The sequence below is a fragment of the Paramisgurnus dabryanus genome, chromosome 11 (genome assembly GCF_030506205.2).
Source record: "Paramisgurnus dabryanus chromosome 11, PD_genome_1.1, whole genome shotgun sequence".
Lineage (NCBI taxonomy): Eukaryota > Metazoa > Chordata > Actinopteri > Cypriniformes > Cobitidae > Paramisgurnus > Paramisgurnus dabryanus.
The window spans coordinates 30,455,859-30,483,772 of record NC_133347.1 but is presented as its reverse complement, the minus strand read 5'-3'; the positions used below and the strand labels follow the sequence as shown (position 1 = coordinate 30,483,772).

At 40.6% G+C, this 27,914-nt stretch overlaps 1 protein-coding gene across 1 annotated transcript in view; it reads right to left on the bottom strand.

The window, feature by feature from the left end:
- LOC135729873 (cytosolic sulfotransferase 3-like) overlaps positions 1 to 10,146 on the bottom strand; it is a 34,184-nt gene extending 24,038 nt beyond the window's left edge. Inside the window, exons 1-2 of the mRNA XM_065247765.1 lie at positions 9,996 to 10,146; positions 8,821 to 8,956 (exon numbers count right to left, since the gene is read on the bottom strand). Of these exons, the coding sequence (XP_065103837.1) occupies positions 8,821 to 8,956; positions 9,996 to 10,019 (160 nt within the window). The 5' untranslated portion in view covers positions 10,020 to 10,146. The remainder of the gene's footprint in view (positions 1 to 8,820; positions 8,957 to 9,995) is intronic.
- Between the last annotated feature and the right edge of the window lie 17,768 nt (positions 10,147 to 27,914).

The window sequence follows — 27,914 nt, the reverse complement described above, 5'->3', positions numbered from 1 at the left end:
GTAAACATTGAAAATGGAAGGTAAAAAATAACATTCAAGCAATAAATTAAACATAAAAAATAGTAAATATAAAATGTTTGTTTCGATCATTGATTTTGATGGGTTAAGCTGCTTGTTGTGTTAATATAGCAAGTTAGGCAACATTTTTTCTGTTTTCATGTTTATAATAGCTAAATGTCTGAAAGGTCAAAATACTGGGTGGAATGTTATGTTTTCTTCAGGTTAGTTAAGTTGCTCTTTTCATTGAATTTTCATTCATCTCTTATTTGGCGTGAAGCCAAAATATTCCCTCATTAAAGCAATTGTGGCATTGAAGGTTTTCTTAAAGAGAAACATATAAGGTGGCATTGGGAGGTGACAACACAGAACTAGACCTCAAAAAGCACAAGACAGGGGAGACAGGCATCATGACAGTAAAAGTTGTCCATCTGTTGTCCTCAGTGTAAAACGATGAATCTTTAAATAATACAAGCACTGTTGGAAAGAGGTCAAATATGCAAAAGATGAAGGAAAAGCAAAGATTGTGCAAGACCTGGAGGATTTTTCCGAAGATTAGTGGACACGTTAACTCTTTCCCCGCCATTGACGAGATATCTCCTCAATTAAGAGAAAACGCTTCCCCGCCAATGACGAGATTTTCCGTCTTTCTGCAATACCGCTATTATCCACCAGGTGGCGCCCTTCCGCAACTTTTTAAACCCGGAAGTATTGCCCTATGGCAAGCTGCTGCATGTCCGTGTCTGTTTTAAAGATCGCTCTGAATGGGATCTCTATGAAAAGTCCGTCACAAAAATGGAATTATCTCTGCTTTTTGCTCAAAATATGGTGTTTTTGCAAAAACCTACCCATATTCAAAAGCTGATTACAAAAGAACCACTAAAGGTAGGATGAAACGGGTTTTTTTTTGTTTGAAAGCAGAGGGTCCGTTCTTTCATTTGATATATTGTATGTTTATATATTTAAAGAAGAACATTTTCTGGAAGGCATTAAACTTTGGTGAAAATCATGAAAAACGCTGGCGCTGGCTGGCAACTTTTTTTTAAAAAGCTGGCGGTGAAAGAGTTAATATCTCAGAGCAAACAAGAGACTCAACTATTACAAGATATAAAGACTGTTGTGGATTATTCATGGAAAAACTTCAAGGTAGACATTTACCCAATACTTTTTCTTTTTCACAGTACTGTAAATGTTGAAGGGGATGTGTTCAATAAAGACATAAGAGTTTATAAATGTTTGTGTTCTATTAACATTGTGTTTTGTTCAGATGAATGTTTTAACAACAGAAAAAAATCACCATTACCCTAATCTATAATGTCATTGATATTCCTACCTGTTCCCTTCATTTCCTCTCGAGTCATTTGCTCCTTGTCTCTGTGGTCTTTATCTTTATGACTGAGTAAGGCAAAATTAATAAATTTATTCTGCAAAACTGCAATGTTTCTTAATATTTACGTAAGGAATAATTGACGACGGGCCATTGAATTATAAGAAAACAATGCACACCCAAGGCACGACGCGAAGTGGAGTGCCGTTACACGGCGGGTGTGCATTATTTTCAAATAATTTAAAGGACCGGAGTCAATTATTCCTCTTATACCACGGTTACCACAAACATTGCTCTGGTGCCTATTTTTAAGACATTTGACAAGTTAGGTGTGCGGTTATCAGACATTAATGCATACTCACGGAACATTTTTCAGCCAATCAGAATACAGCATTCAACAGACCCGTGGTATAATATGCTTTACCGAATCTTTTTCAGCGTCCAGTCTTTTTACCGTGCAAGCAATGTAGAGCGAGCTGCGTCTTCCCGAGCGGGCCCTGGGAGTCTGTCGGGCGAGCGGCCGACTTCCAGTGCTCCGTCCCGTGCACCTCATCACAATCACGGCGACAGTAAAGGCAATAGTCCCAGCTGTGCAAATTCTCTCCACTCGGGGCGCATGCGAGGCAGATCTGGCCATGCAGCTCGTAGCAGGAGCAGAGGCGGTGTTACACGGGGCAGAGGGGCCATTATGCATAACCAGGGCTTAAAAACGAAAAAAATTATCAATCGTTTCACTCCGAGCAGAATCGATATTTTAACGTTTCCGTTTTTGCGTTCCTCATTGAACATTTACGTTCCGAAAACGGTTTACTTAGAAAAAATACCGGTTAATAACGTTATTTTAATTCAGGCTATACTTTAACAAATGCATGCATACAGACAAATTTTCACACAAAAATAATAACAACACATGATATAACTAAACTTCAACATTTCATTAATTGTTAAAACCACATAAGAAATACCTGCATTAATTTGAAGTATAAACAGCTGAAAAAAACGACCCATTTTATGCCGGTCTTTTACTGGTTGAAACCGCAGCATATCTGCTGGATCTGTAAGTTACCTCAGTGATTCCCGGCTACTGTACCCCTTCCCCACATCCTTCAATATTGCAGACAGACTTGTTAAGACAGCTTGTCGTAAGAAAAATAATAACGAAAAGGAATTTCTTGGTGGCGACCCATCTAAAAAGTAATTGACAGTGGTATAAGTCCCCTGGCTTTTTTGAGTTACAGTTTGCATCTTCATATTTCCAAGCAAGTTTTAACTTAAACATTCCTCTGAACATTTGATGGGACGCTTTGTGGTTATTTAAGACAAATGCTATCGGGCCGGAGACTCGATGACTGCGGCGCGGGCATTTCACTCACACTATGTGTCAAAGTCACTCACACTTGATGCGTCAAAGTCACATGTTGTACTGTTCAATTCATGATTTGTCACTGATAAAGTACAATATTAAAGAAAACGATAAAATAACGTTATTAACCGGTTAATGGTAATTTTAAATAAAGGTTTCTGTTCAGAACAATTAAAATTGATTTTGTTTTCGTTTTCGTTTTTGTTCCTGTCAAAATTTCGTTCGTTTCCGGTTTTCGTTTTCGTTCCTTGAACCGGTTCAGAGCCCTGTGCATAACGTAAGTCTATCGGCGCGCAGATCAGTTTGTTTATTACTTACTATTTACCTGAGCATTCAGTATTGTGCAATATAGCATACAGAAGGTGAGGGACATTTTGGGGGGAAAGAAGTGCTGCATTTTATCATTCAAACATGTGACTTTTCATGAAAATTCAAGATGGCTGCCACATATGATGTCATAATATGCAAATTTAATGGGACATTTTATTCCCCTCCATAAAGTGTGTCATCCTTAATATTTCTCTAATTTACAGAAAGTCTCTATCTCTTATCACGTTTAAGATATAGCCTTTTGAAAGTAACATGTCAAAATTAAACGTTTTAGGAAAAAACCTCTGGCGCCTAAAGGGTTAAATACAACATAAATTACATACACCTGGAAATCATTACAAGTAAGGGATCGGGGAAAAAGTGACAAGACCTGGGAAATGCGTGGTCAGAATAAATCAATACTAAAACCACGCATCTCCCACATGAAACATTGTACTGTCAGAACCCTGCCATGCTGAACTAGATCAAAATACAAACAAGGGTCTGGCAGGATCCTGACACTTGTGCTACATATGCTTCATACCCATTGTTTTGCTCCTGGGGTAGTTTTAAAACCTTTTCATCTGTGCACCTAGTGACACAATTCTTAGAAAGTTCTTAAAAATGTGGGTGTTTCCCCTAAAAATTAAAGAAAAGGTAAAGAAAAAGGTAATTCAGAAAGCATCTTGTGCACTCTTTGCAACATCAATGCTTTCATCAAGTTTCATTTGTATACGTTTCGGTGGAAGTTGAGCAGTGTTGGGAACGTTACTTTAAAAAAGTAATTAGTTATAGTTACTAATTACTTCTCACAAATAGTAACTGAGTTAGTAACTGCGTTAAATTATTATAAAAGTAATTAATTACCAGGAAAAGTAATTACTGCGTTACTTAAAATTTTTTTAATATTTCAAATAACTTGAATGCCCCTTACAAAATTAAATATGTTAAATGACTAAAATTGATACTAAAGAGAAATCACTAATTTTGTGGCAGCATGTGACGATGTGAGGTGCTGAATTACTTGCCACAGACGTGTAGAGACTTTTTCTTCATGGGCATAAGTTGCACATTACACAAACATTGTTGCCTTTCACCTCAACAATGGAAAAGTAGTGCTTTATACTTCGTGTTTGCGAGCTTGTTGTACTTGCCATCGCCCTGTCGCCGGTGTTTTCGGAGTGATTGATGCGCGATGACCGGGCTGCATGTCAGTGCTTTGAGATGGGGCACAGTCAGCAGCAGCACCGCTGCTCGTTGAGAAGAGAAAACGACGCGTATCTTCATGTCAGTCTACAAAAGTCTCCAACCACGCCAGAAAAGATAGCTAGATTTGTCCTACAAAGTCGCTAAAGTGATAGAAAGTTGCTAAATCTAGCGACAAAGTGACCAAGTTGCTCAGACTTTTTAACACTGCTGCTCGCTCCTCGGACTGCGCGTGTGGGCGGGCCTTTTTGTGAACTTTGCCTCTGGTTGGCTATCGATGGAAATTAAGCCAATCATCATCCGTTATGTTTCTCACAACACACAAGAGAAAAACAGTGTTTGGCTGAGAGAGTGAGCATACGCGGCTGAAAATCACTACAGTAAGATCAATTTTAGTAACGTGCAGCATTTTAATGTCAGTAACGATAACAGCGTTATAACGGGGGAAACAGTAATTTATTTGATTACTCGTTACTGAAAAAAATAACGCAGTTACTAACGCCAATTACTTATAACGCCGTTATTCCCATCACTGAAGTTGAGTGACACGCTCTTAAAGCTATGGTCTACGATTTCAAAGATTGTTCATTATTAATAACCTCGTTTAGATGCTGGTTATGGTTCTACAGTTAATCTTCTGTGCAACAACATGCTCACACTTACTGATAATGGGGACAATCAAACTGGGTGCTGAATCCCTCAATGTGAATAATGTCATAAAATGTAAGAAAGGGACAGCACTCACAGTTCAAGCTTCAAAAATAGCGTTTAATCGCCCATAACGAACGTTTCGGGCTGAACGCCCTTCTTCAGCGTACTGGCGATTTCACAAATTAATCACAGGTGTTTCCTTAAATAAGGTGTTCACCTCTGACCTGTTTACAATTCCTCTCCAAAAGAGGGAGCTCAAGATACAAGCAACCATCAAAATACATTTCTGAAAATGTACAAATTGTACAAAATCACTGATATGCAAATGACAAATGAAAAAAAAAAATAATATATAAATAAATTTACAGTAAACAAAAAAGAAAAAAGCAGGAAGAGATAAACATATTCTTAAAGTTGTATCATATTAACAAAGTCAGAAAAGACAGGAAGAGAGAAACACATTCTTAGAATTGTATCATGTTAACAAAGTTACAGAAAACAGCTAAGGACCAATTCTTCATTCATCCCAGAGGGAATTATTGTACCCAAATAATGTATCCAATACGCTTCTCTCTGTAGTAACAACTTGTCACGATCGCCTCCCCTAGGCGGCATATGTACGACCTCAATACCCATAAATGTTAACTCTCTGACGTCATGTTTTAAACTGTTGAAATGTCTCGCTACCGGTGATTTCTCATCATATTTACGAATGGAACACTTGTGCTCACATATCCTAGTCTTCAATTCACGCTTGGTCTTACCAACATAGTACAAATCACAAGGACATTTTAACAAATATACCACATACTTTGTGTTACAAGTAATTCTACCTCTAACCCGAATGATTTTATCCAAGGTGGTGTGCTTAAAAAATTGTCCTTTTATCATAGCGTAACAATGAACACAGTTATGGCATGGAAAATTGCCACTGGGAATGTGTGACAAAAAATGTGAATGTGTACTGGATAGATCTGTTTTTACTAAAACATCACGTGTGTTTGGAGATCTCTTATGGAAGTGTCTGGGTGGACTGGTGAAACAAGCTGCGATCTGTGGATCTGTCTCTAAGATGTGCCAGTGTTTTCTTACTATATGTTTTAAAGACTCTGAAATAGGACTGTACGTGGAGACCAGCGGTAAGCTCTGTTGGACCACATCCTTCTGTTTGGGCTGTAATAAATCTGTTCTTTGTATCTGTCTTACTCTACTAAGATGTTGTTGTAGTATAGGATTCTTATACCCCCTATCATTAAAGCCGTCCCACAAGTTTTTTGCGTGTATTTCAAACGTATCTTGTGAAGCGCAAATACGTTTAACGCGTGTAAACTGACTGTAAGGTAAACTTTGTTTTAAAGCAGGCGAATGATAACTACTATAATGTAAGAAGGTATTCCTATCAGTCTCTTTCTTGTACAATTCAGTGTCTAAAACATTACCCAATTTTTTCACCAACACATCCAGAAAAGCGATTTTCTCATTGTCATATTCAAGAGTGAATTTTATAGACCTCATTTTCGTGTTCATATGTTCATGGAACTCTAGCAAAAGATCAACACTGCCATATGAACACGAAAATGAGGTCTATAAAATTTGATTTCAGAGTCTTTAAAACATATAGTAAGAAAACACTGGCACATCTTAGAGACAGATCCACAGATCGCAGCTTGTTTCACCAGTCCACCCAGACACTTCCATAAGAGATCTCCAAACATACGTGATGTTTTAGTAAAAACAGATCTATCCAGTACACATTCACATTTTTTGTCACACATTCCCAGTGGCAATTTTCCATGCCATAACTGTGTTCATTGTTACGCTATGATAAAAGGACAATTTTTTAAGCACACCACCTTGGATAAAATCATTCGGGTTAGAGGTAGAATTACTTGTAACACAAAGTATGTGGTATATTTGTTAAAATGTCCTTGTGATTTGTACTATGTTGGTAAGACCAAGCGTGAATTGAAGACTAGGATATGTGAGCACAAGTGTTCCATTCGTAAATATGATGAGAAATCACCGGTAGCGAGACATTTCAACAGTTTAAAACATGACGTCAGAGAGTTAACATTTATGGGTATTGAGGTCGTACATATGCCGCGTAGGGGAGGCGATCGTGACAAGTTGTTACTACAGAGAGAAGCGTATTGGATACATTATTTGGGTACAATAATTCCCTCTGGGATGAATGAAGAATTGGTCCTTAGCTGTTTTCTGTAACTTTGTTAACATGATACAATTCTAAGAATGTGTTTCTCTCTTCCTGTCTTTTCTGACTTTGTTAATATGATACAACTTTAAGAATATGTTTATCTCTTCCTGCTTTTTTCTTTTTTGTTTATTGTAAATTTATTTATATATTAATTTTTTTTTCATTTGTCATTTGCATATCAGTGATTTTGTACAATTTGTACATTTTCAGAAATGTATTTTGATGGTTGCTTGTATCTTGAGCTCCCTCTTTTGGAGAGGAATTGTAAACAGGTCAGAGGTGAACACCTTATTTAAGGAAACACCTGTGATTAATTTGTGAAATCGCCAGTACGCTGAAGAAGGGCGTTCAGCCCGAAACGTTCGTTGTGGGCGATTAAACGCTATTTTTGAAGCTTGAACTGTGAGTGCTGTCCCTTTCTTACATTTTATGGTTCTACAGTAAAATCCTAACAATATGAAAAGAAAAAAGAATTTAAAAAATCCATTCAGTCTATTGGGTGTATGGTAGCAGATAAGTTGACCAATGTAAACTGTCCGGCCGGACAGCTTACATTGGTTAACTGCTCTCATCCAATCCCTGCTACATTTGAAAATCCACCTCGTGCTCGCGTCTCCACCCCGTCGCACACCACCCCGCCCCTCTCCTGCCTGCGACATGAAATTTGTGTCAGTGTATGGTAGCTAGCGAAGCAGCAACATCTCACTAATGGAAAAAAAACTAAACGACAGCAGCAAGCAGCCCCTGCTTGTCCCTACAGTAAAGGTTGGAAGAAAAAGGAAGTCTGTTGAAGAAAAAGCAGAGGTTAAAAAAAATTTGAAAAACGCCGGACTCTAAGTTGAATCAGGCCCAATCCCATTTCTCTGTCTTACCCCTTACCCTTACCCCTACCCCTTAGTTTTGCACGTTCACGAGAGCGAAAGGGCTATCTCGATTGGTCCTTACTCTCACGTGAACATGCAAAACTAAGGGGTAGGGGTAAGGGGAAAGGTAAGGGGTAAGACAGAGAAATGGGATTGGGCCTCAATATAGGGTCCGCCATTGACCGTTGGAGGAAGCTTCAGGGAGATTTGTGGCTGAAAACCGACGCCAACACGGCAGACTTTTTGTTGAACAGGTACGCATTTATTTATACTTTTATTGTGTGAGGTGTTACATAAATATCTTTTTATGAGTCTGACAACATGCTGCCAGTCGGCATCGGAATGTTAGCCGTTTAGCATCGCGTATCACGGGTCAAAGTAATTATATTTACAAAGATTGTGTGAGGTGTTACATAAATATATTATTATCAATCTGACAACATGCTCATGCTGCCGGTCGGCATTGGAATTTTAGCCGTTTAGCATCGCGTATCACGGGTCAAAGTAATTATATTTATAAAGTCATTTCTTGAAGCTCAGGAGGGGAAACGTATGCCAAACGTTGTTGTGAAAGTAAATACGTCAATTACAATCATAATTATAATTGTTTATTGTTTATGTGTTTACTGCTCGGTAAATCTCTGTTCTGATGTTTACTACCAGAGCTTGAATGAGTGACGTTGTTCAGGTCGTTTCCCGGTGGGAGGGATCAGGTAGCACAGAGGGGCGGGATGAGTTTTTTAAAACTTACTAACCTTCTCAGGCTTTCTCGACCGATTTTCAACATCGTAGACTACAGCTTTAATGGGATTTGTGTGATTGACAAGCTTTATTTATGCGAGTCAGATGTAGTTCATGTATGGTAACTGACCTCGTTCAGTACACTCACCTGCTTTAGGGTAAGTGGCGATTAGGATGTCATCTGGTCTCGCTTGGAAGTTCTTCACATTTTCCCAGTTGTCAGTAAATAAATTGATCATAGAAATGCCCTCAAAATCGATCAGCTCAGGCCGAGAGAGCATCAGCTGCAGTATTGAAAACAAACTATTGAGGATTCACTGCAATAATAATCATTTGTTAAAATAGTTTTTAAAAAATGTTGACGATCATTTGCTGAGGTCTTAATTATCAGGAAACACAGAAAGTGACAGTGAAGGTAAATAAAATGATGTAGTAATCCCCAAAAGATGGCATACTTTATTTTTAATGACAGACCCTGCTTTGCTAAGAATTGTGCCTTGTGTGCCTGATTTGGTAAATGTATAAGTTATATATAATGTCATTTTAGATTAAGGGGGTTTGCTTTGATTAAGACCACATTTATTTGTTCAAGTCAAATTAGATCTAATGGCCTTAAATATAATTTTACAACTGTGCTGCATCTTGCAAACATGCTGTGCTTTCACACAAATAAATCCATTCTCAAGCCAAACATCCAGTAACTGATCCGAGCACTTATCAATGTTAAAATCATTGAGGTGACACAGATAAAACACAGAAGCTGAGCGTAAACTCTAGTGTGACATTTCTTTATTATTATCGGTGAAAGAACAACACCCCCTCAATACATCTGGAAATCTTACACCAAGCTAAACTCAAATTTGGCAGCACTGTTTTGTGAATTCATCAAATCATAAAAGAATCAAATCACTGTGTGAGTGAAGAAAATAACGATGCTTAATATTTGTTAATATAGATGGTTTAAGCAGTAACAACATAAACAAACCACTTTGTGGACCAAACTTTCTGTAAACTTCCACATGGAATCATTAACATCAGAGTTTTTGTAGAACAGATTATTTCTGATAACAAGCAAGTGTCAGGTAATTTACCTTCGTTCATATATCATATCTAACGCGTCTCAACTATTACACTGAGCTAAAATTAGTGTGTAAAATAAAATATACGTTAGCTACAGAACAACTCTCCTGATTTTGCCAAGGGGTTCATTTCCTCAGGGCAGCATTATGTTGAACTTGGGACACTTTTATTAAAAAGTTTTTTTATAATTCAACAGTTTTGAATTATATTAGAAAATATTAGAACATAGTTTTATTTACTCACTGAGGACATGTCAGGGGTTTCCATTCTGATGAAGTCTTCTAGCTCTGATCTTCTGTTCTCATCAAATCTTTCTGCTGAAAACTCTTCCGCGTTCAACTACATTCTGTTCTTATGCTTACAGTTCACAGTTCATATTTCTCTCTCTCTCTCTCTCTCTCTCTCTCTCTCTCTCTACTTTGCACTCAATCCCGAATGTTACATTAAGTTCAAACAGCCCTCCCTCCATTCAGTTTAACACAATCATAATCACAGATGTAATCTGGTTGCTGTTCCTCTGTTTTGTCTCAGACTTCTTGCACTCACACGCACACATGCACGCCAGTAAGTAAAACAGCACAAAATACACTGGTAACACTTTACTTGAAGGGGTGTTCATAAGACTGACACGACACCTTCATAATCAGACATTAAAGGTGCTCTAAGCGAATTGACGCGTTTTAGACCATAAAACATTTTTTGTTACATACAGCAAACATCTCCTCACTATCTGCTTGCTGCCTGTCTGCTGATCAAACTGTAAAAAACGCGATCTCTGTAGACAGCCCAGGCTTCACAAACGGCAATAACAACACAGTGGCCAAACCTAGCACCACAAAACAAAGTGTTCCAGCCAATAAACGACAAGAAGGATTTGGGGGTGGGGGTTGGGCGCGTTCATGAAAGCACAGAAGGGAGGTGGAGGAGTTAGCTACGCTCCGTCTGTTTGAAAACAATTCAAACGTCAACAAAAACTAACGTCTCGCAGATGAGCTTAGAACGCTTTTAAACGTGTTGTGAACATGCAGGAGATTTTATGCACGTTTGTGACAACTGTCATTACCTATCATTCGCTCATATGTCATTTTAAATGCCAAGTTGATATTGTTTGAGATGCCTTTGTTATGACAACTTCATCATAACTTGTAGTGACAACTTGACATTATCTAGACAATATAACTTGTCATAAATCTGTCATAAACATGACGTATGTGATTAATTATCACACTTTTGAAACTATGGGTTAACATTTCATGAAAGTCATGTGGCTGGTTTTGACATTGGCTGTCATGACGCCATTATTGTGTCTGGCCACTTTTTACAAGTGATGTCATGATTATGAAGGTGTCCTGTCTAGGGCTGTCACTTTTTATTCGATATTCGAATATTCATTCGAACATGACGTGAAATATCCGTATTCGAACTTTAAATAAACCATCCGGTTTTTTAAATGCCGTGTGTAGCGCATTGTTTACAGTAACACCTCGTAATAGGAAGGAGGCTGAGAGTGAGACCAACGACGGCAACTGTGCGCAAGAGAGGGAATCAAATGGGACCAAAATGAACCTAATGTGCATGTCAAGATAGAATTATAGTTTGTATATAAAATGACATTGTTTATAGTGTTAAATATTATAGCAGAATAAAAAGCTTGAGTTAATACGTTCGCATTATGAAATTAGCATGTATGAAGATAATTTCATCATTTTTACAACGCAATGTAAACTTTATATTAAACAACAACAGCATTTGTCTTGTAAACGGATTTGAAATGATCATGTGCTGACTGTCGCGCCTCACATTGACGACAAGTGAGATCGGCTTAACTCAGAGGTAAGTTTAATTTCATCTCAAGTATCAAAGGGTTTGTGCTCTCTATCCAACCCAGTCTCACCCCATGGCGTCAATATTTGACGACACTTGACCATGCGTCAATATGTTGACGCGGAGGGTATACCCTCCGCGTCACTTTTTGACGAACTGGGGACTTCAATGCTATCAGGTACGCGAAATTCTCTTTCCTATTTTCTTACCATTTTCTACCATTTTCGCGTCGGTTTAGGGTTAGATTTACATAATGACATCCCTACCCAAACCTATCCCTAACCCCAATGTCAGGCGACAACTGTTTAATTTCGCGTACCTAATAGTATTGAAGTCCCCAGTTCGTCAAAAAGTGACGCGGAGGGTATACCCTCCGCGTCAACATATTGACGCATGGTCAAGTGTCGTCAAATATTGACGCCATGGGTGTGAGACTGTGTTGCTCTATCATTGAAAACGGGCAAGCAAACAGCACACGCAGGGTTAATGTACTTGTCACTGAGGGCTCACAAACGCGCGGGATAGGCTTTGTATGTGTGCTTGTTGTCAATGACAGTTCTGGTCACAAACACGCTCAAGCGCGGGATATGTGTGCTTGTCAATGACGGGCATTAAATCCGCGGAATTCCGCGGAGTTTTCTGCCGAAATCTGCGGGCGCGAATTCCGTTTGCGTCTGCCTATATACTCCTGCTGCTATTTAAGTTGTCACGTTATTGTTTGTAACTGTTCTGAATCATTTTTTTATATATATAAGTTTGTTATTCATAAGTTGATAACCTGCTGTTTCAAACATTAAGTAAAAAAGTAATCCAGACAACCCTGTTTATGACTGTCACTGTTAATAATTTTGTGATTGAATCTCCATTGCGGTGGGTTTTTGATGCGCGTGGGGGGGGGGGCGTCTAGATATTCGAATATAATCGGATACATTGCATTATATTCGAAATCCGTTCGAATTTGATTTTTCTCAAAAGTGACAGCCCTAGTCCTGTCAGTGTTATGAACAACCCTTTAAAAAATAAAGTGTTACCAATACACTTTCAGACCGTGACTTTGAATTGTTTTTCCCGGAGGTTTGTGCTGATACTGTAGGAGCAGTGTGTGTTTTTCTTAGGTTCCAGGAAGTGAACTGGGGCCTCTCTTTCCTCCTTTGATTCCGGATTTTAATCTCCTGTAATGTTAAAACACTCTACACAAAGACTTTAAACATGTACTTTTCAACACCATGTTAAACTTTATTTTTTATGTAAAAAGTAGGCCCTTTAATCCAGTACATTTTTTTCAGTGCAAATATTGTACTTTTGTATAAATATTGTATTATTGTAATGTTAAGCCTACCTTAACTAAACAACAACATTACACAGCCCAATTATCCTTTTTCTTATGTTATTTTATGTTAGATAAGTCTTGAATAAAAACATGTGCAGAATTGACCCTTGGACCAGAACATCACAATTTACAGCTGTTGCTTTAAACTCATGTCTTCTTGTAACACGTCAGCTTAGGAAGTCTGGGGTGTGGTGGCTGTGCGAGTAAGACTTGCATGATGCAAACACATGCTCCATTACTTATTTTTAAGGTCTGTTAGTGTATCCAAGTAAAGATTATAAAACCATCCATGAGGAAAAGTAATAATGGCTTTATTTCAGTAAAAGCGTAGAACCTCATTTTGGAGGAATTGTTTTTACTTTCATTGTTTCACGCGTTAGCTGCCCCTTCAGTCTTAATAATTAACGGTAAATAAAATTGGCCAGCTGTCCTCAAAGGCAGCTTGACCCTGAAGCTGTGCTTAGGTCCCAAGAAACTGAGCAGTGAAGGAGGAGATTGGGAAGAAGGGAAATGACAGAAGAATTGCAGCTGTGCACAGACTGCCGCTTATATGCTTTTAATGATGACTGAGACAGGACTGAAAGTTTAGGTTCCTCTCGAACCAAAGTTTAAAGTGTACCCATTAAACTATGGTTATGCAGTAAAAGAGTTAATTTTCATCATGGTGGATAATTCTGTTTTCCAGAAGACTGCAGGGGTGATACTTTCGATGTCACAGCGTATGATTTGTGTGGTACATGTGCAAATGATTCATAGATAACATTAATTGGAAGAAAACATGGTTATTGCCATATAAATACTGTATACCAAATAAAATGAAAGAAGTTCACTTTAAAATTTTGCATAATATATACCCATGTAATGCCTTTTTATCTAAATTTTCTGATGTATCTGATATATGTATCTTCTGTAATAACGAAAGTGAGGATATCTGCCATTTATTTTTCTCATGCAATGTGTCAACACTTTTTTGGAAAGATTTGAGTTCCTATTGCTTTTTAAAAACTAATGTGATCTGTAATTTACACATTAAGGATGTGATTTTTTTTTTTTTGAAAATCAAAACAAATCTTTAGAATCAACTGTTAACTTTCTTATACTTATACTTAAAATTCTATTTTCACAAACAAAGATTTCTTAAGAAAATACCTACTTTTATAGATTTCTTGTGTGAAGTAGAACATTTCATTAAATCACTAAGACTAATTGATAACAAAAAATGTATTTCTTTTTTGAAGAAATATGATGAAATCTTTAATGTACTGTAATTAATACCTTTTTTTCTTTTTTTTTTTCTTTCTCTTCTCTTCCATCTGTTCAGATGATCTGGGTTGTATTGTTAATACACTATATGTTATACATGTATTACATATATGACATTTCTAAATAAAATAAAAAAATTGTGCAAATGATTCATGTAATTTAGTTTGATTGTGTTTTAGAAGTATGCTCCAACTTTAATGATAGCAATCCTATGTGATTGCAGATGTGCTGGTAGAGAGACATACAGTGGCCCAGTACAAAAGTGGAAACAATCGAGGTTGTCTGAATCGGCTTTTAATGGGCACAACACTCTATTAAGCTATTTATTTATGCATTTGTTCAACTTGTCCACATCCCAGGGCCAGTACTCGAGACCTCGGCCCTATAGTATATAAATTCACATAGTGGTCACAACCATCACAGCAACAAATTATTTATTTAAACCAAGCGTTGTATTTCTGCTACTTTACAAAGTGTAACAGTTAAAGCTGTGCAGTTTTCCAAAAACATTGTGCCCGTCTAGAATCACCAGCATTTTAAAAGTTGCTGACGTGCCGTTATTGATAAGGCGTTGACCTTCACCTGTGCATGAAAATAAACAGTGGGCTTAATCAGCGCATTAACCTTTGCTCTGTGTGAGGTTAAATACTGTTATCTTTTACTTTTTGTTGACACCCATTTCATTGAAAAAACATAGAATATAAATGAAAATAAAAGCTTAATTCACTTGTTGTGAATATTTCTTATTAATATCTTAATTATTATAAAGTAACAGCTTTCTCATTGAACTTTATTTACAAACCCCTTTTCCAGAAAAGAATGGGACACAACTAAAATATTATAACTATAATATTTTTAAACTTGACTTAAAAAATTCCATAGATTGTATTTCTGAATTAAAGGGTAAATCAGCATCAAAATGTATGCAATACTTAACTGATTTAACTTAATTAATTTAACTGATAAATAAAAATAAGAAATATATTTCAGATGTGGCATTTTTTAGTCTGCCATGTTACGGCTGTGCAGTGTTTCATGGGTCCCATGGTCTGTGAGTCTGCAATGTTACTGGCTCTGAGAATCTCGAGTCGTGCGGATCAGCTGGTTACAAGTGGGTCTCTACTGAGTTTCCTTGGCGATTTAGCAATACTGACTCAAGTTACTCACACAACCCGGATCACTTTAGTGAGTGACTCACAATAACCCGGATCCTTAAAAGGAATGGAGTTTGCCAGGCCTAGAAAGAATTAGGCAGAGTCTTAAAATTGCTCATAATTAACAATAGGGCCCAAAGTGCACCCAAGCATAAAAACTGAAAGATTTTTGACAGCCTGCTCTTATATTAAAAACTTACAAGCTCATACATAATTTGATTTTGTACAATTCATGCACAATTGTATGTATGCAATGTTCCTTATATGTACCATGTGGACAAATATGCAAAACTTGAAACGTGCTGTACCTTTATTTACATACCAATATCTTAAATAAAATGCATACCCATATAGTTACGAATACAAATTACATCTTTTTCTGTGTGTCTCCACTAATCCAATGTTGGATAAATCTCCAACTTTTTTGATAATTTAATGATAATTAAATATTTACTTATCTCCTGTTGTTATAGACACTGGGATAGTTTTTTATGTTCCTCTATGTATTTTAAAAATATTAAAGAAGCTGACAAATCAGTCTTGTTTTGAATCTCATGTCCACAGCTGCACCTGGACACTATAGCAAAGGGTTCCCCAAATCTTACTCTGGAGGGCCGGAGCACTACAGAGTTTAGGTCAAATTTTTTAATAGTCTTTAATAATACAGTAATGAAGTAAATGCAGTTTAAAAATGTGACCTCCTAAGGATGCAGTCTTTTATTTGAGAAACGGCCAGCACCTGCACAAGAAATCTTGCGAGACACATGTAATCTCGCGAAACACAATTAATCTTGCAAGATCTCGTCGCACAAGATCTCGTCACACCCCTAGTCTGGAGGATAGCCAGTTGATAAAACACGTGTCCGTGAGAACTGTAAGTGTCAAGACACGTAGAGAACACACAGATGCAAGGATCCAATTGCAGATAACAAAACGTTTAATAAAGATCAAATAATAGACAGAGAAAACCACTGGGGTAGCCAGGGAGATAAACTGGAGTGACACACGGGGAATCCAATCACCGCTCTGCCGGTAATAGATAGTCCAAGAAAACTGTCCAAAGTTCTCAGCCGCTGTGATGAAATAGAAGAAAGAAGTCTCAGTCGTGCACTGGAGATCGCGCGCCCAGCGCGGTGTGGGGAACCACCGATTCAAATCGGGGAGAGATGAGATGACAGCCCGGCAGTACAGCCGGCTGAAGGCTGAACACCAAACGATCCATCACAGTGCTGCTGGAAAGCAGGGATTACCAGTACTCTGGACAGCGAACAGCATGAAGTCCGATAGAAACAGCAGAGCGGCGGAGAGGAGCTCACCCAGTACCACAGGGCAACGACCACACACGAGAGACAGCAGGGCTGAAGACCGGCAGGGCAGAGAGAGGAGAAATAATCCACTGAAGAGAAGAGGAGCGGAGGTGCTGTAGTCCTAATGAGAGGAGACGAGAGAAAGCAGACAGACAGGGCCGCCTTAACCTAATGTGAGGCCCTGGGGCTGAGAGGTTTTGGAGGCCCCCCATACCCTCAATTTATAGTCTCATTTAAAAAAAAGTGTAATATCTAGGTAATCTTCATCACAAAATGCATTAGTTTCTTTTAATACATACAACAGTGAGTTTTCCCTCTTTGACCCAGAAAACACATAATATCATTATTAACATATCAATGAGCCCACTTGAGCATAAACACAAGACACTTTATTTAACAACCACACACAGCAACTTGTGGTGAAAATAAAACCAAAAGGTATGAGAGTATATATTTATATATCTTTATGTTTATTATAGTTTTTGGAATATACAAATTTGCAGAAAATTGCACACTAACTAAATGCTCACCACAGTTTTAAAAATATAAGAAGTTAAAATTAGTTTTAAAGTGAAAATGCATTAATGTTAACAAAAGATAAGTCTTTATAGACAGAATCTTGTTTTTTAATCAGTTATTTATTTTGTAGGCTATTGAAGATATAGTATGCATTGTATTTAGTATTTATGCATACTATGTAAAACGAACACGTACACAAAACAGACAGGGAACATACCTGTATATAAGATCTTTAGATACGGAGATATAAATATGAATGGTGCGTTCAGGGGATGATCATTTGAGATGGTCTTGTCCCGCTTTGACTTGCACATTTACCGTTGCGTCGTCTTTCTAAACCAACAGATGTGTGTACTGTGAGCTTACATCGCGTCAAACTACATTGCTCCAGCTGCGCACGCGTCACTGATATAAACGCGAGTAAACTTAAACTTTATTACAACGAACAGCATTAATATGTTCGGGAACTCCTTTCTTTATTTGGTGGACGCGGCACAGTATCTTGCGAAGAGTTGGAGAGGCTTCTGCATGCCAGAGACTCAGCTGCACAAGCACAGAGAGAGCGAGCGCGCGCGCGAAAGAGAGAGAGACCTGCACCTCAGTGCTTATTATGAAATTTTAGAAATTACTCTTTCATTTGATGGTGGATTATTTCCCGTTTCTCTGTCACACTCAGTCTAACATGCAGGAATGCCAAGTTGACAACGCGCACTAAATTACATTACGCGGAATAGAAAAATCTGTTACGTCTGATATTTTATTTCACGGTAAGTTACCACGGACCAATCAGCAGCCATGTAACGTGCAGTTAGAGTGATTGACAGATAACCTGACAAGTTACAAAACAATATGAACGTGAACTTGGGAGGCCCCTGAACTTGGGAGGCCCCTGGGCTTCAGCCCAGGTAAGCCCGTGCATTAAGGCGGCCTTGCAGACAGAGCAGGCAGAGCAAAAAATAGCAAAAAAGACAAAAAGGGCAAAAATATATTAATCCAACAAAAACGGCGAACACGACATGACAGGACTAAAGCAACATAACAATGACGAACTCGCAAGGAGCAACAAACACAGAGAGCTTAAATACCAAACGAATGGGGAGGCAAATGAGAACAGGTGAGTGTCGCAGGTGAATGAAATCAGTGATTCAATTCAATTCAATTTTATTTATATAGCGCTTTTCACAAAAGTCAATTGTTTCAAAGCAGCTTTACATAAATAGAAGCAGTGAAAAGCACAGAAAAACACGACAGATAGCACAACAAAATACATGATAGCATAAGGAGTTAAATTTGCTGCGGCTATGACTCAATATTATAAGTTAACGTATTACTAAAGTAACGTCTAGAAGAGGAAGCTAAGTAAAGCCCAAAAAGGCTGCCTCCTCGGGGTGATAAACCCCCTAGGAGAAAAAAACCCCCGGGCTTTTATCCGTGGAAAAATAAGTCCTAGGAGGGAAAAACCCTTGGGAGAACGGATATGGAGATTTAGCGGAGATTAAGCGGGTTCTGCCGGTGATCGTTGGTCAGGCATCAGCTGGGCATCACGTTGAAGGACGGCCAGTAGATCAGAGGTGTGCCGACTTTCACATCTACCGGGACTGGGTCTGTTTGTCTCGTTGTCCTCGGGTCGAGAACGAGACAGGGAGAGAAAAACAATATCGTATTAGTGTAGCGGCCGTTCATATGTATTGAAGTGTCACACAGTGATGTGGTTTAACTCAGCTTAGTTCCAGACAGACTAACTATTGCGGCATAATTATATTATCCACAGTTGAGGATTTAGCAAATTGGGGGCCCAATGCGAGGGTATATATGGTAAATAAGGGTCACCTTCCGATCTTTAAGAGAAAATGAAACCTGACGACCCGTTTGACTAAGGCCTAAAGCCCCACTGTCGTCGTTAATGCAGGTTCAGTGGCAAACGGGTCTGTATTGTATACCATTTACAGGACCACGAGAAAACGCCAAAACATCGCAACCCGACCATACGTGCTAACCCGTTTGACTAAGGCTGGAAGCCCCACTGTCGTCATTAATGCAGGTTCAGTGGCAAACGGGTCTGTATGGCATACTATTCACAAGACTTACGATAGCGCCAAAATCGCAACCCGACCATACATACCAACCCGTTTGACTAAGGCTGGAGGCCCCACTGTCGTCGTTAATGCAGGTTCAGTGGCAAACGGATCTGTATGGCATACTATTCACAAGACACACGAAAGCACCAAAATCGCAACCCAACCATACCTGCCAAACCGTTTGATTAAGGCCGGAAGCCCCACTGTCGTCGTTAATGCAGGTTCCGTGGCAAACGGTGGCAAACTATTTAATGCAATTCATTTTAAGTGTTCATGCAGAAAAGGTTTTTATTTATTTATTTGGTTGGTCTGTGTTATGACCGTGAGTGCTTTGTTCCGTAAAAATAACTATTGCGAGTTAAGTACCTTTACTAGACAAATTATGCGAATGCTTTGTTGAAGAGAAAAGTTTTAAGTCTAGATTTAAAATGATCGACTGTGTCTGATTCTCGGACATCGGTTGGTAAATCATTCCAGAGCTTAGGGGCTAAGTAGGAAAAGGATCTTCCACTTTTAGACACTTTTGATAGTCTAGGGATAATCAATAGGCCAGAATTTTGCGACCGTAGTGTGCGTGATGGATTGTATTCTGATAGTAATTCTCTAAGATATGAGGGTGCTAAGCCATTTAAAGCTTTGTAGGTGATTAGTGATATTTTAAATTGGATGCGATATTTAACTGGTAGCCAGTGTAAAGATGCCAGAATTGGGCTTATGTGGTCATACTTCTTAGATCGAGTAAGTACCCTTGCAGAAGCGTTTTGAACTAGCTGAAGCTTGTTGACCTGATTTGAATGGCATCCCCCGAGTAGCGAGTTACAATAGTCTATTCTAGAGGTCATAAAAGCATAAAATCAGTTTTTACCATTTTTGCGCTATTTATCATTGTTCGCCAGACGATCTACAACATCTGCTTTAGTTTGTGTTTATTAACCCTTTAGTTTCACTTCATAATGCAGCTATTCCGATTAGAGGTTAAAAACATTAAAATTAATTAATAATCTAGTATGTGTTCATTTTTTGTCATAGTTTCTTTAAAATTAAGTTTTAGAGTATTTTAAAAAATAAATATTTTATTTATTTACTTTATTAAAATATTAAAATTTTCATCATGACGCATACGCCCCGCCCCTTTGATTGCCACGCCCTTGGCCCCGCCCACCCGCCTAACCCTACCACCTTGACTAACACATTTTCTGCGGGAAACCCTGCGTAAGTGATACGACCCTACGTAAGCAGGTTCAAGCTCACCACACCCTTGTTACAAGCTCAGTTCGTCCCCTCTATCTCCGTTGGGGTCTGCCCACTTTTCTTGCATTTATCCAAAAAATTGCCAGGGGGGTGGAGTAAGGCTCTGACCAGGTGTTTAGTTACTCTTTAAACTGACTGCAAAAATTAAACAAATTACAGTGTTATGGGCAAGGCAGACCTAAGGCAAATAGAAAAACTGGTTCATACAAAATAAAATTAATTAATACAAGAAAAAAAACATTTGCAAAAAAATAATAATGATAAATAAGGTGGTAAATAAATGTTTTTTTGCATAAAATATTTTTTTCTATTCATACAAACAAAATCAAATTAGCAGCTAGATTTAACTCTAAAGTACATGTTAACTTTTAAAAAAACTTTTGAACTGAGGTTTCAGTTTACTTTACTGTTCACTACACTGGGACGTTCAGATTCTTTTATAGACACAGAAGCTGGTCTACATGTTCTGGAGACAACGTGCTCCGCTGTGCAGTTACCATGTCCCAGGCAGTTGAGAAAATTCTCTCTGCTGCAACACTAGTATCAGGGATGCATGGATAATTCTTAGCCAACTTGGCCAGGACAGGAAAGGCAATCTCATGGGACCCCCACCAGCTGAGGGTTTTTTCTAAAAGTGATAATGGGGGGGGGGCAGATATTTAATAATTTTCTTCTTAGCTCTGGCATCAGCAGATCTATGGACAACTCTGTCATTACTGAATGTCTTGCCCAATAGATTCACTAAAGCAGATGTTTTCGGGGAAGGGCCTTCATTTGGGATTGGCTTCTTAGCAGGGTCCTCAAGGTCACTATTCTGAAGTAAAAGAGCACAGAAAACCAGCAAAAATCCCACATTTGATTTCATTGAATTCCAAATTCAGTGTTTACTTGTGTTTTAACTAAATTCTCTTTCCCCAAGATTAACTTTGATGCACAAAACACACAAACACACACTCACCAAACACACACACACAATGTATGGTAGTTGTGCTTATAAAATCTGTATTGTAAGTCTTAAATCTTAAATATAGTTCTAATAAGTACGTCAAGTGCTGCAGCCTCAGCAATAACTTTGGAGTATATGTATTGTTTTCATCTCTGGAGAGGAAAGTCAGATCTTTAAATCTGGGGTTGAGGCTTTTAGAAGAACATTCTTCTCCACCACACTTGTGTATCTCTTGGCCAGATCTTCATGGATAGCCTGTTTAACTTCCTGGACGATTGGTGCCACATTAACACAAAAACCTGCTTCTGTGTCATGGAGTAGCTGTGCATTGCTCAAAGAATCGATCTACCATTTCGAATAGTAATCGCTTTTCCATCTGGAAGCAACATCTGTCTTCACTTTGTGTTATAGCAGCCCCAGAAGTCTCTGTTTCTCCACCAAGGCATGATTTGCAGTAAGCTGCGCTGAAAAAATCCAGTGATTTTCCAAATCCTTCCCAGCAGTAGTGATAAAAATGGCAGCTTCAAAGCTCGCTGTGCAGCAAGGTTGATGGTTTGAGTGAAACATCTAATATGTGCAAAAGTGCCAAGCTGTGTAGCAGCAACCTATTTGTCACGGTAGGATAAGTCTATCGTGACTTTCTGTGTTTTGTTTGTCTGTGTGACTGAAGCATGAGTGTGTGCGTGCCTGAATGCTGATTACCTGAGTGAGTGCAGGTGTGTGTGATTGCTTTGCTCCAGCTGGTGGTAGTTATCCAGCCAGCATATATACTCATCCATTCTCTCTTCTCACTGCCAGATGATTGTTCTACAAGCCTGTTCAAGCCGCTCTGTCTTCGTGTGTTCCAGCGTCTCGTCTGTGTGTGGATTTATGCCCGTTTGTGTATCCGGTTTTGTCTCCGTCACACAGCATTCACCCACAAGCACCTGGATCTGCCACCGTAGCCTTTGTCTGTCTTTGGACTGCCATCATATCATCTGTTTCATATTCATTTAATAAACTGTTAACCTTTCACCTGCATTTGCCTCCAATCTTTCATACTTGTCGTGACAGAATCATCTGGCCATTCATGGAAGCAGCAGGAAAGGGATCCCCGGCTCGGTTCGAGGAATTCATCACCGCAGCCATTCATCGTTTCACCACACAGGACAACAGGATCGAGGAACTGAGCCGGGCAACAAAGGATATGACAGACAAAGTGTCCGAGCTCACCCAAGCGATCCAACAGCTGTCGCTACCCACTGCGTCAACCGCACCGTCTGTTCCTCTCACACCACCAGCGAGCATCTCCCGTCAGGAACCGAAGTTATCCACGCCTGAGAAGTACGCAGGTGATCCTGAGTTTTGCAGACCATTTCTATCACAATGTGCTCTGCATTTTTTTCTCCAGCCTCAGACCTATCCGACAGAGGAAAGCAAGGTTGGTTTCATTTTGTCTCTGCTGACCGGGAGGGCGGCGCTATGGGGAACAGCGGTGTCGGAAAACCGGGACCCGTGCACTCAATCTTTTGAGGCTCTCTCCACCATGATGAAGAGGGTTTTTGATCGCTCCGCGGTGGGTAGAGATGCCGCAAGGAGGTTGGCCGATCTCCGACAGGGTAACCGTTCTGTTTCAGATTTTGCCATTGAATTTCGCACGCTGGCAGCCGACACTCACTGGAATGAAGAGGCGCAGTGGGATACTTTCCTGCATGGGTTAACCGGCCGCATACAGCACGAGTTACAACACGGCGAATTACCATCATCTCTCAACGGTGTGATCGACGCAGCCATCCGAGCCGACATCCGTCTGAGAGACACTCCAGCATACGACGATGAGGCTCGGTTCCCCAGTCGTCAGGAAAGACCGTCACCGGTGAGAGAGAAAGCGGCCGGTTCCTCCATGCCTGATCCGGAGCCCATGCAGGTGGGTCGAGCTCGGATTTCCCGGGAGGAGAGGATTCGCCGCAGATCACTGGGTCTTTGCCTCTACTGCGGGAAGGCCGGACATCTACTACATAGGTGTCCGGTAAAAGGCAACGCCCGGGAGTAAATCTGGGGCTACTCTCGGGCGGAATCTCCACCACAAAGGCCACAGCAACATCTACCCTCCTCCCGGTGAAGCTACGGTGGCAAGGGACACACCTGACCTGTCAAGCACTATTGGATTAGGGAGCCGAGGGGAATTAAATCGACCATCATTTCGCACGTAAGCTCAAAGTTCCGTTGACTGCACTTTCTAAACCCATTTCACCTTTTGCACTGAATGGAAGTGAACTTTCGGTCATCACGCACATCACGGACCCTGTCACCATATGTATTTCTGGTAATCACTCCGAGATTTTAAAGTTTTACGTCACGGTTTCCCCTCTGGCTCCCGTTGTACTTGGACATCCCTGGCTGTTTAAACACAACCCATCTGTCAACTGGAGGCTGGGTACTATCATTGGTTGGAGTGAGGATTGTCATAAGTCTTGTCTTGTCTCTGCTTGTGTACCTGTCTCTGCGTCTGTGTTTCAGGAGGAAACGATGGACTTAACTAACGTGCCCGCGGAGTACCACGACTTGAAGGGAGTGTTCAGTAAGTCCAGAGCCGCTTCACTTCCTCCTCATCGTCCCTATGACTGTGCTATAGAATTACTGCCAGGTACGTCTCCGCCTAAGGGCAAGCTTTACTCTCTTTCTGTTCCTGAGATGGAGGCCATGGAGAAATATATTTCTGATTCTCTAGCAACAGGGTTCATCCGTCCTTCCTCTTCTCCAGCGGGGGCGGGGTTCTTTTTTGTTGGTAAGAAGGATGGGTCCTTGCGACCTTGCATTGATTACCGAGGGTTGAATAACATTACGGTAAAGAATACGTATCCTTTGCCGTTAATGTCTTCAGCTTTCGAGAGGTTGCAAGGAGCGTCCGTCTTCACAAAATTGGATTTACGTAATGCTTATAATTTGGTCCGTATAAGGGAGGGGGATGAATGGAAAACTGAATTTAACACCCCTAGAGGCCATTTTGAGTACTGCGTAATGCCTTTCGGATTATCTAACTCGCCAGCAGTTTTCCAAGCACTCGTCAATGACGTGTTGCGAGACATGGTCGACCAGTTTCTGTATGTCTACCTGGATGACATATTGATTTTTTCTACGTCTCTCCAGGAACATGTGCAACACGTACGACGAGTGCTTCTCAGGTTGCTAGAGAATGGGCTTTTTGTCAAGGCGGAGAAATGCGATTTTCATGCACAGTCACACAGCGTTTCTTTTCTAGGGCACATCATTTTGACTGAGGGTGTCCGTATGGATCCGGAGAAAGTTAAGGCTGTGGTGGATTGGCCATCTCCAGAGTCTCGCAAGGACCTGCAGAGATTTCTGGGGTTCGCCAATTTTTACCGGCGTTTTATTCGCAATTTCAGCCAACTAGCCGCACCTCTGACTGCCTTGACCTCCCCTAGTACTGCGTTCAGGTGGTCGGATGCAGCTCAGGCTGCATTCTCCAAACTGAAAGGCTGCTTCGTTTCAGCCCCGATTCTCGTGGCCCCTGATCGTAAACGTCAGTTCATAGTGGAGGTCGATGCGTCAGATGTGGGGGTAGGAGCCGTGTTATCCCAACGCACATCTTCAGACGAAAAGGTGCATCCCTGCGCGTTTTATTCTCATCGCTTATCGCCTGCTGAACGTAATTATGACATTGGTAATCGGGAGTTGTTGGCAGTTAAGCTAGCACTGGAAGAATGGCGTCATTGGCTAGAGGGGTCGGGTGTGCCTTTCATAGTGTACACTGATCACAAGAACTTACAATACATCAAATCAGCCAAACGTTTGAACTCTAGGCAGGCTCGGTGGGCATTATTTTTCGGTCGTTTCGATTTCACACTGTCGTACCGTCCAGGTTCCAAAAACACCAAACCTGATGCTTTATCCCGTATTTTTGAGCATTCTGATCGTGTTTCCACTCCCGAGCCCATTTTACCGGAGACTCTATTAATCTCCGCGCTCTCATGGGAGATCGAATCGAGGGTGACTAAAGCCTTAGAAGGGGTAACGCCCCCGACTCGTTGCCCACCGAACCGTTTATTTGTGCCAGAGGGACTGAGATCAGATGTACTGAAATGGAGTCATAATTCCAGCGTAGCTTGCCATCCAGGGGTTAGTCGAACCAAGTTTCTGGTTAAGCAACGATTCTGGTGGCCAGGGATGGCTCGCGACACACATGATTTTGTATTGGCTTGTTCGGTTTGTGCTGTGGGTAAGTCATCTAATCGTCCTCCCGATGGGTTACTCAGACCGCTGCCTGTCCCTTCGAGACCCTGGTCCCATATTTCGCTAGACTTTACAACCGCCCTCCCACCCTCCCAGGGTAATACGGTGATTTTAACCGTAGTGGACCGATTCTCGAAGGCGGCACATTTCATTCCCTTGCCCAAATTGCCTTCAGACAAGGAGACAGCGGTTGCTATCGTTGATCACGTATTCATGTTACATGGCCTCCCGATAGACGTGGTCTCCGATAGGGGTCCCCAATTCGTTTCCAAATTTTGGCGAGAGTTCTGCAGGTTGCTAGGGGCGACGGTTAGTTTGTCTTCAGGGTTTCATCCCCAAACCAATGGTCAAACCGAACGAGCCAATCAGGACGTGGAAAGAGTGTTGCGATGTTTGGTTTCCAAGAATCCTTCCTCCTGGAGCCAACAACTCTCTATGGTGGAGTACACGCACAATTCATTACCAGTGTCAGCTACGGGCCTATCTCCGTTTAAGTGTAGCTTAGGGTACCAACCACCTTTATTTCCCAGTCTGGAATCCGAGATCGCGGTCCCCTCCGCACACGCTTTCGTCCAGAGGTGCCGTCGCACTTGGAGTAGAGCGCGTGAGGCTATACTCCAAGTGAGACAACGCACCAAGGCTAAGGCTGATCGCCACCGGTCAAAGCCTCCCGTTTACGTCGTGGGTCAAAAAGTGTGGCTTTCTACTCAGAATATTCCGATGCGTTCCGTCTCGAATAAGTTGACTCCCAAATTTATCGGCCCGTTTTCTGTTGCTAAGATCATTAACCCAGTAACAGTCCGCCTTAATCTTCCTCCTGTGTACAGACGAATTCATCCGGTTTTTCACATTTCCAAAATTAAACCCGTGTTTAAATCTCGTCTTAATCCGCCTGTCCCGGTTCCCCCCTGCCTCGTCTCGTAGATGGGGAACCTACTTATTCGATTAATCGCATTCTGGACTCCAGACGGAGGGGACGCTGGTTTTAGTACTTGGTGGATTGGGAAGGTTACGGTCCGGAGGAGAGAAGTTGGGTCCCAAGCCGCTCTGTCTTCGTGTGTTCCAGCGTCTCGTCTTTGTGTGGATTTATGCCCGTTTGTGTATCCGGTTTTGTCTCCGTCACACAGCATTCACCCACAAGCACCTGGATCTGCCACCGTAGCCTTTGTCTGTCTTTGGACTGCCATCATATCATCTGTTTCATATTCATTTAATAAACTGTTAACCTTTCACCTGCATTTGCCTCCAATCTTTCATACTTGTCGTGACACTATTAGCAGGTTGATGGCTGTGAGTTTCCATTCCTGTTCAACAGCCTAAAACAAGTGATAGATATTTGCCGCAGTGTGGTTTTCATTCCTTACTCTTGTTTGTAGAAAACTAAACACAGACTGCACGGTAAAGGTGAAAAAAAACTGAGTTGCCCTAGATGTCCAGGCACCTAATCTAATTGCTGTTTTCAAGGCTTCTCTTTGTAGAGCTCAGGTAATGTTTTCTGTTAACTGTCGATGGGATGGTATGCTATATCGTGGCTCAATTGTTCTAAAAACCCATGGCTTGCATATTGCAAACGTTTTGTCAAGCTCCTTATTCCCCTGGAGCTTATAAAATCCAAAGTATTTCCAAACACTTGCCCTCGCTAAAAATGGAGCAGGATGTATTGTTTTTTCCTCCCCCATTGCTGTTGCTGCACTCATGGCTGCACTCAAGGTCCTTCATATACATAAAAAATTGCATGATGTAACATCTTGTCTGTCATATTAATCTTTGTTTACTTGAGATTAAAGTGTAATAATTGTCAACATACTGAACTTGTCCTGTTTATCCCACATGGGCTCACTGGAGACGCAAGTGGCAGCACGCTTGTTTCGTCGCTCCGAGAGATTGTTCGAATGAATGACTAACGTTGCAGGCACGTTCGGCTTAACGCAAGTGTGCAGTTAAGTCTAAACATTGTGTGGCTGTGTGCATCCCGGGAGTTATTTTCTACTCACTCAATCTGCGTCATGTGAACTTTTTTCTGGATTGACGCAGGGAAAAGCAACTTCGACATAAATTTCCATCTTTGTACTGCTGTGATAGCGGGTGGTGTCGCGGTGAAGAAGTGGTGATCTGTTCCGGTCGTGGTGGATCCATGGACAGTATTATATTGGGATAAACATTGTTGTCGCATTTTCTCTGCATTGTTTATCCGTGGAGGATATTTTGTTTGGTTTTGCTTCCTGCTTCACGGCATTGGCGCCTTGAAGGGGGCGGG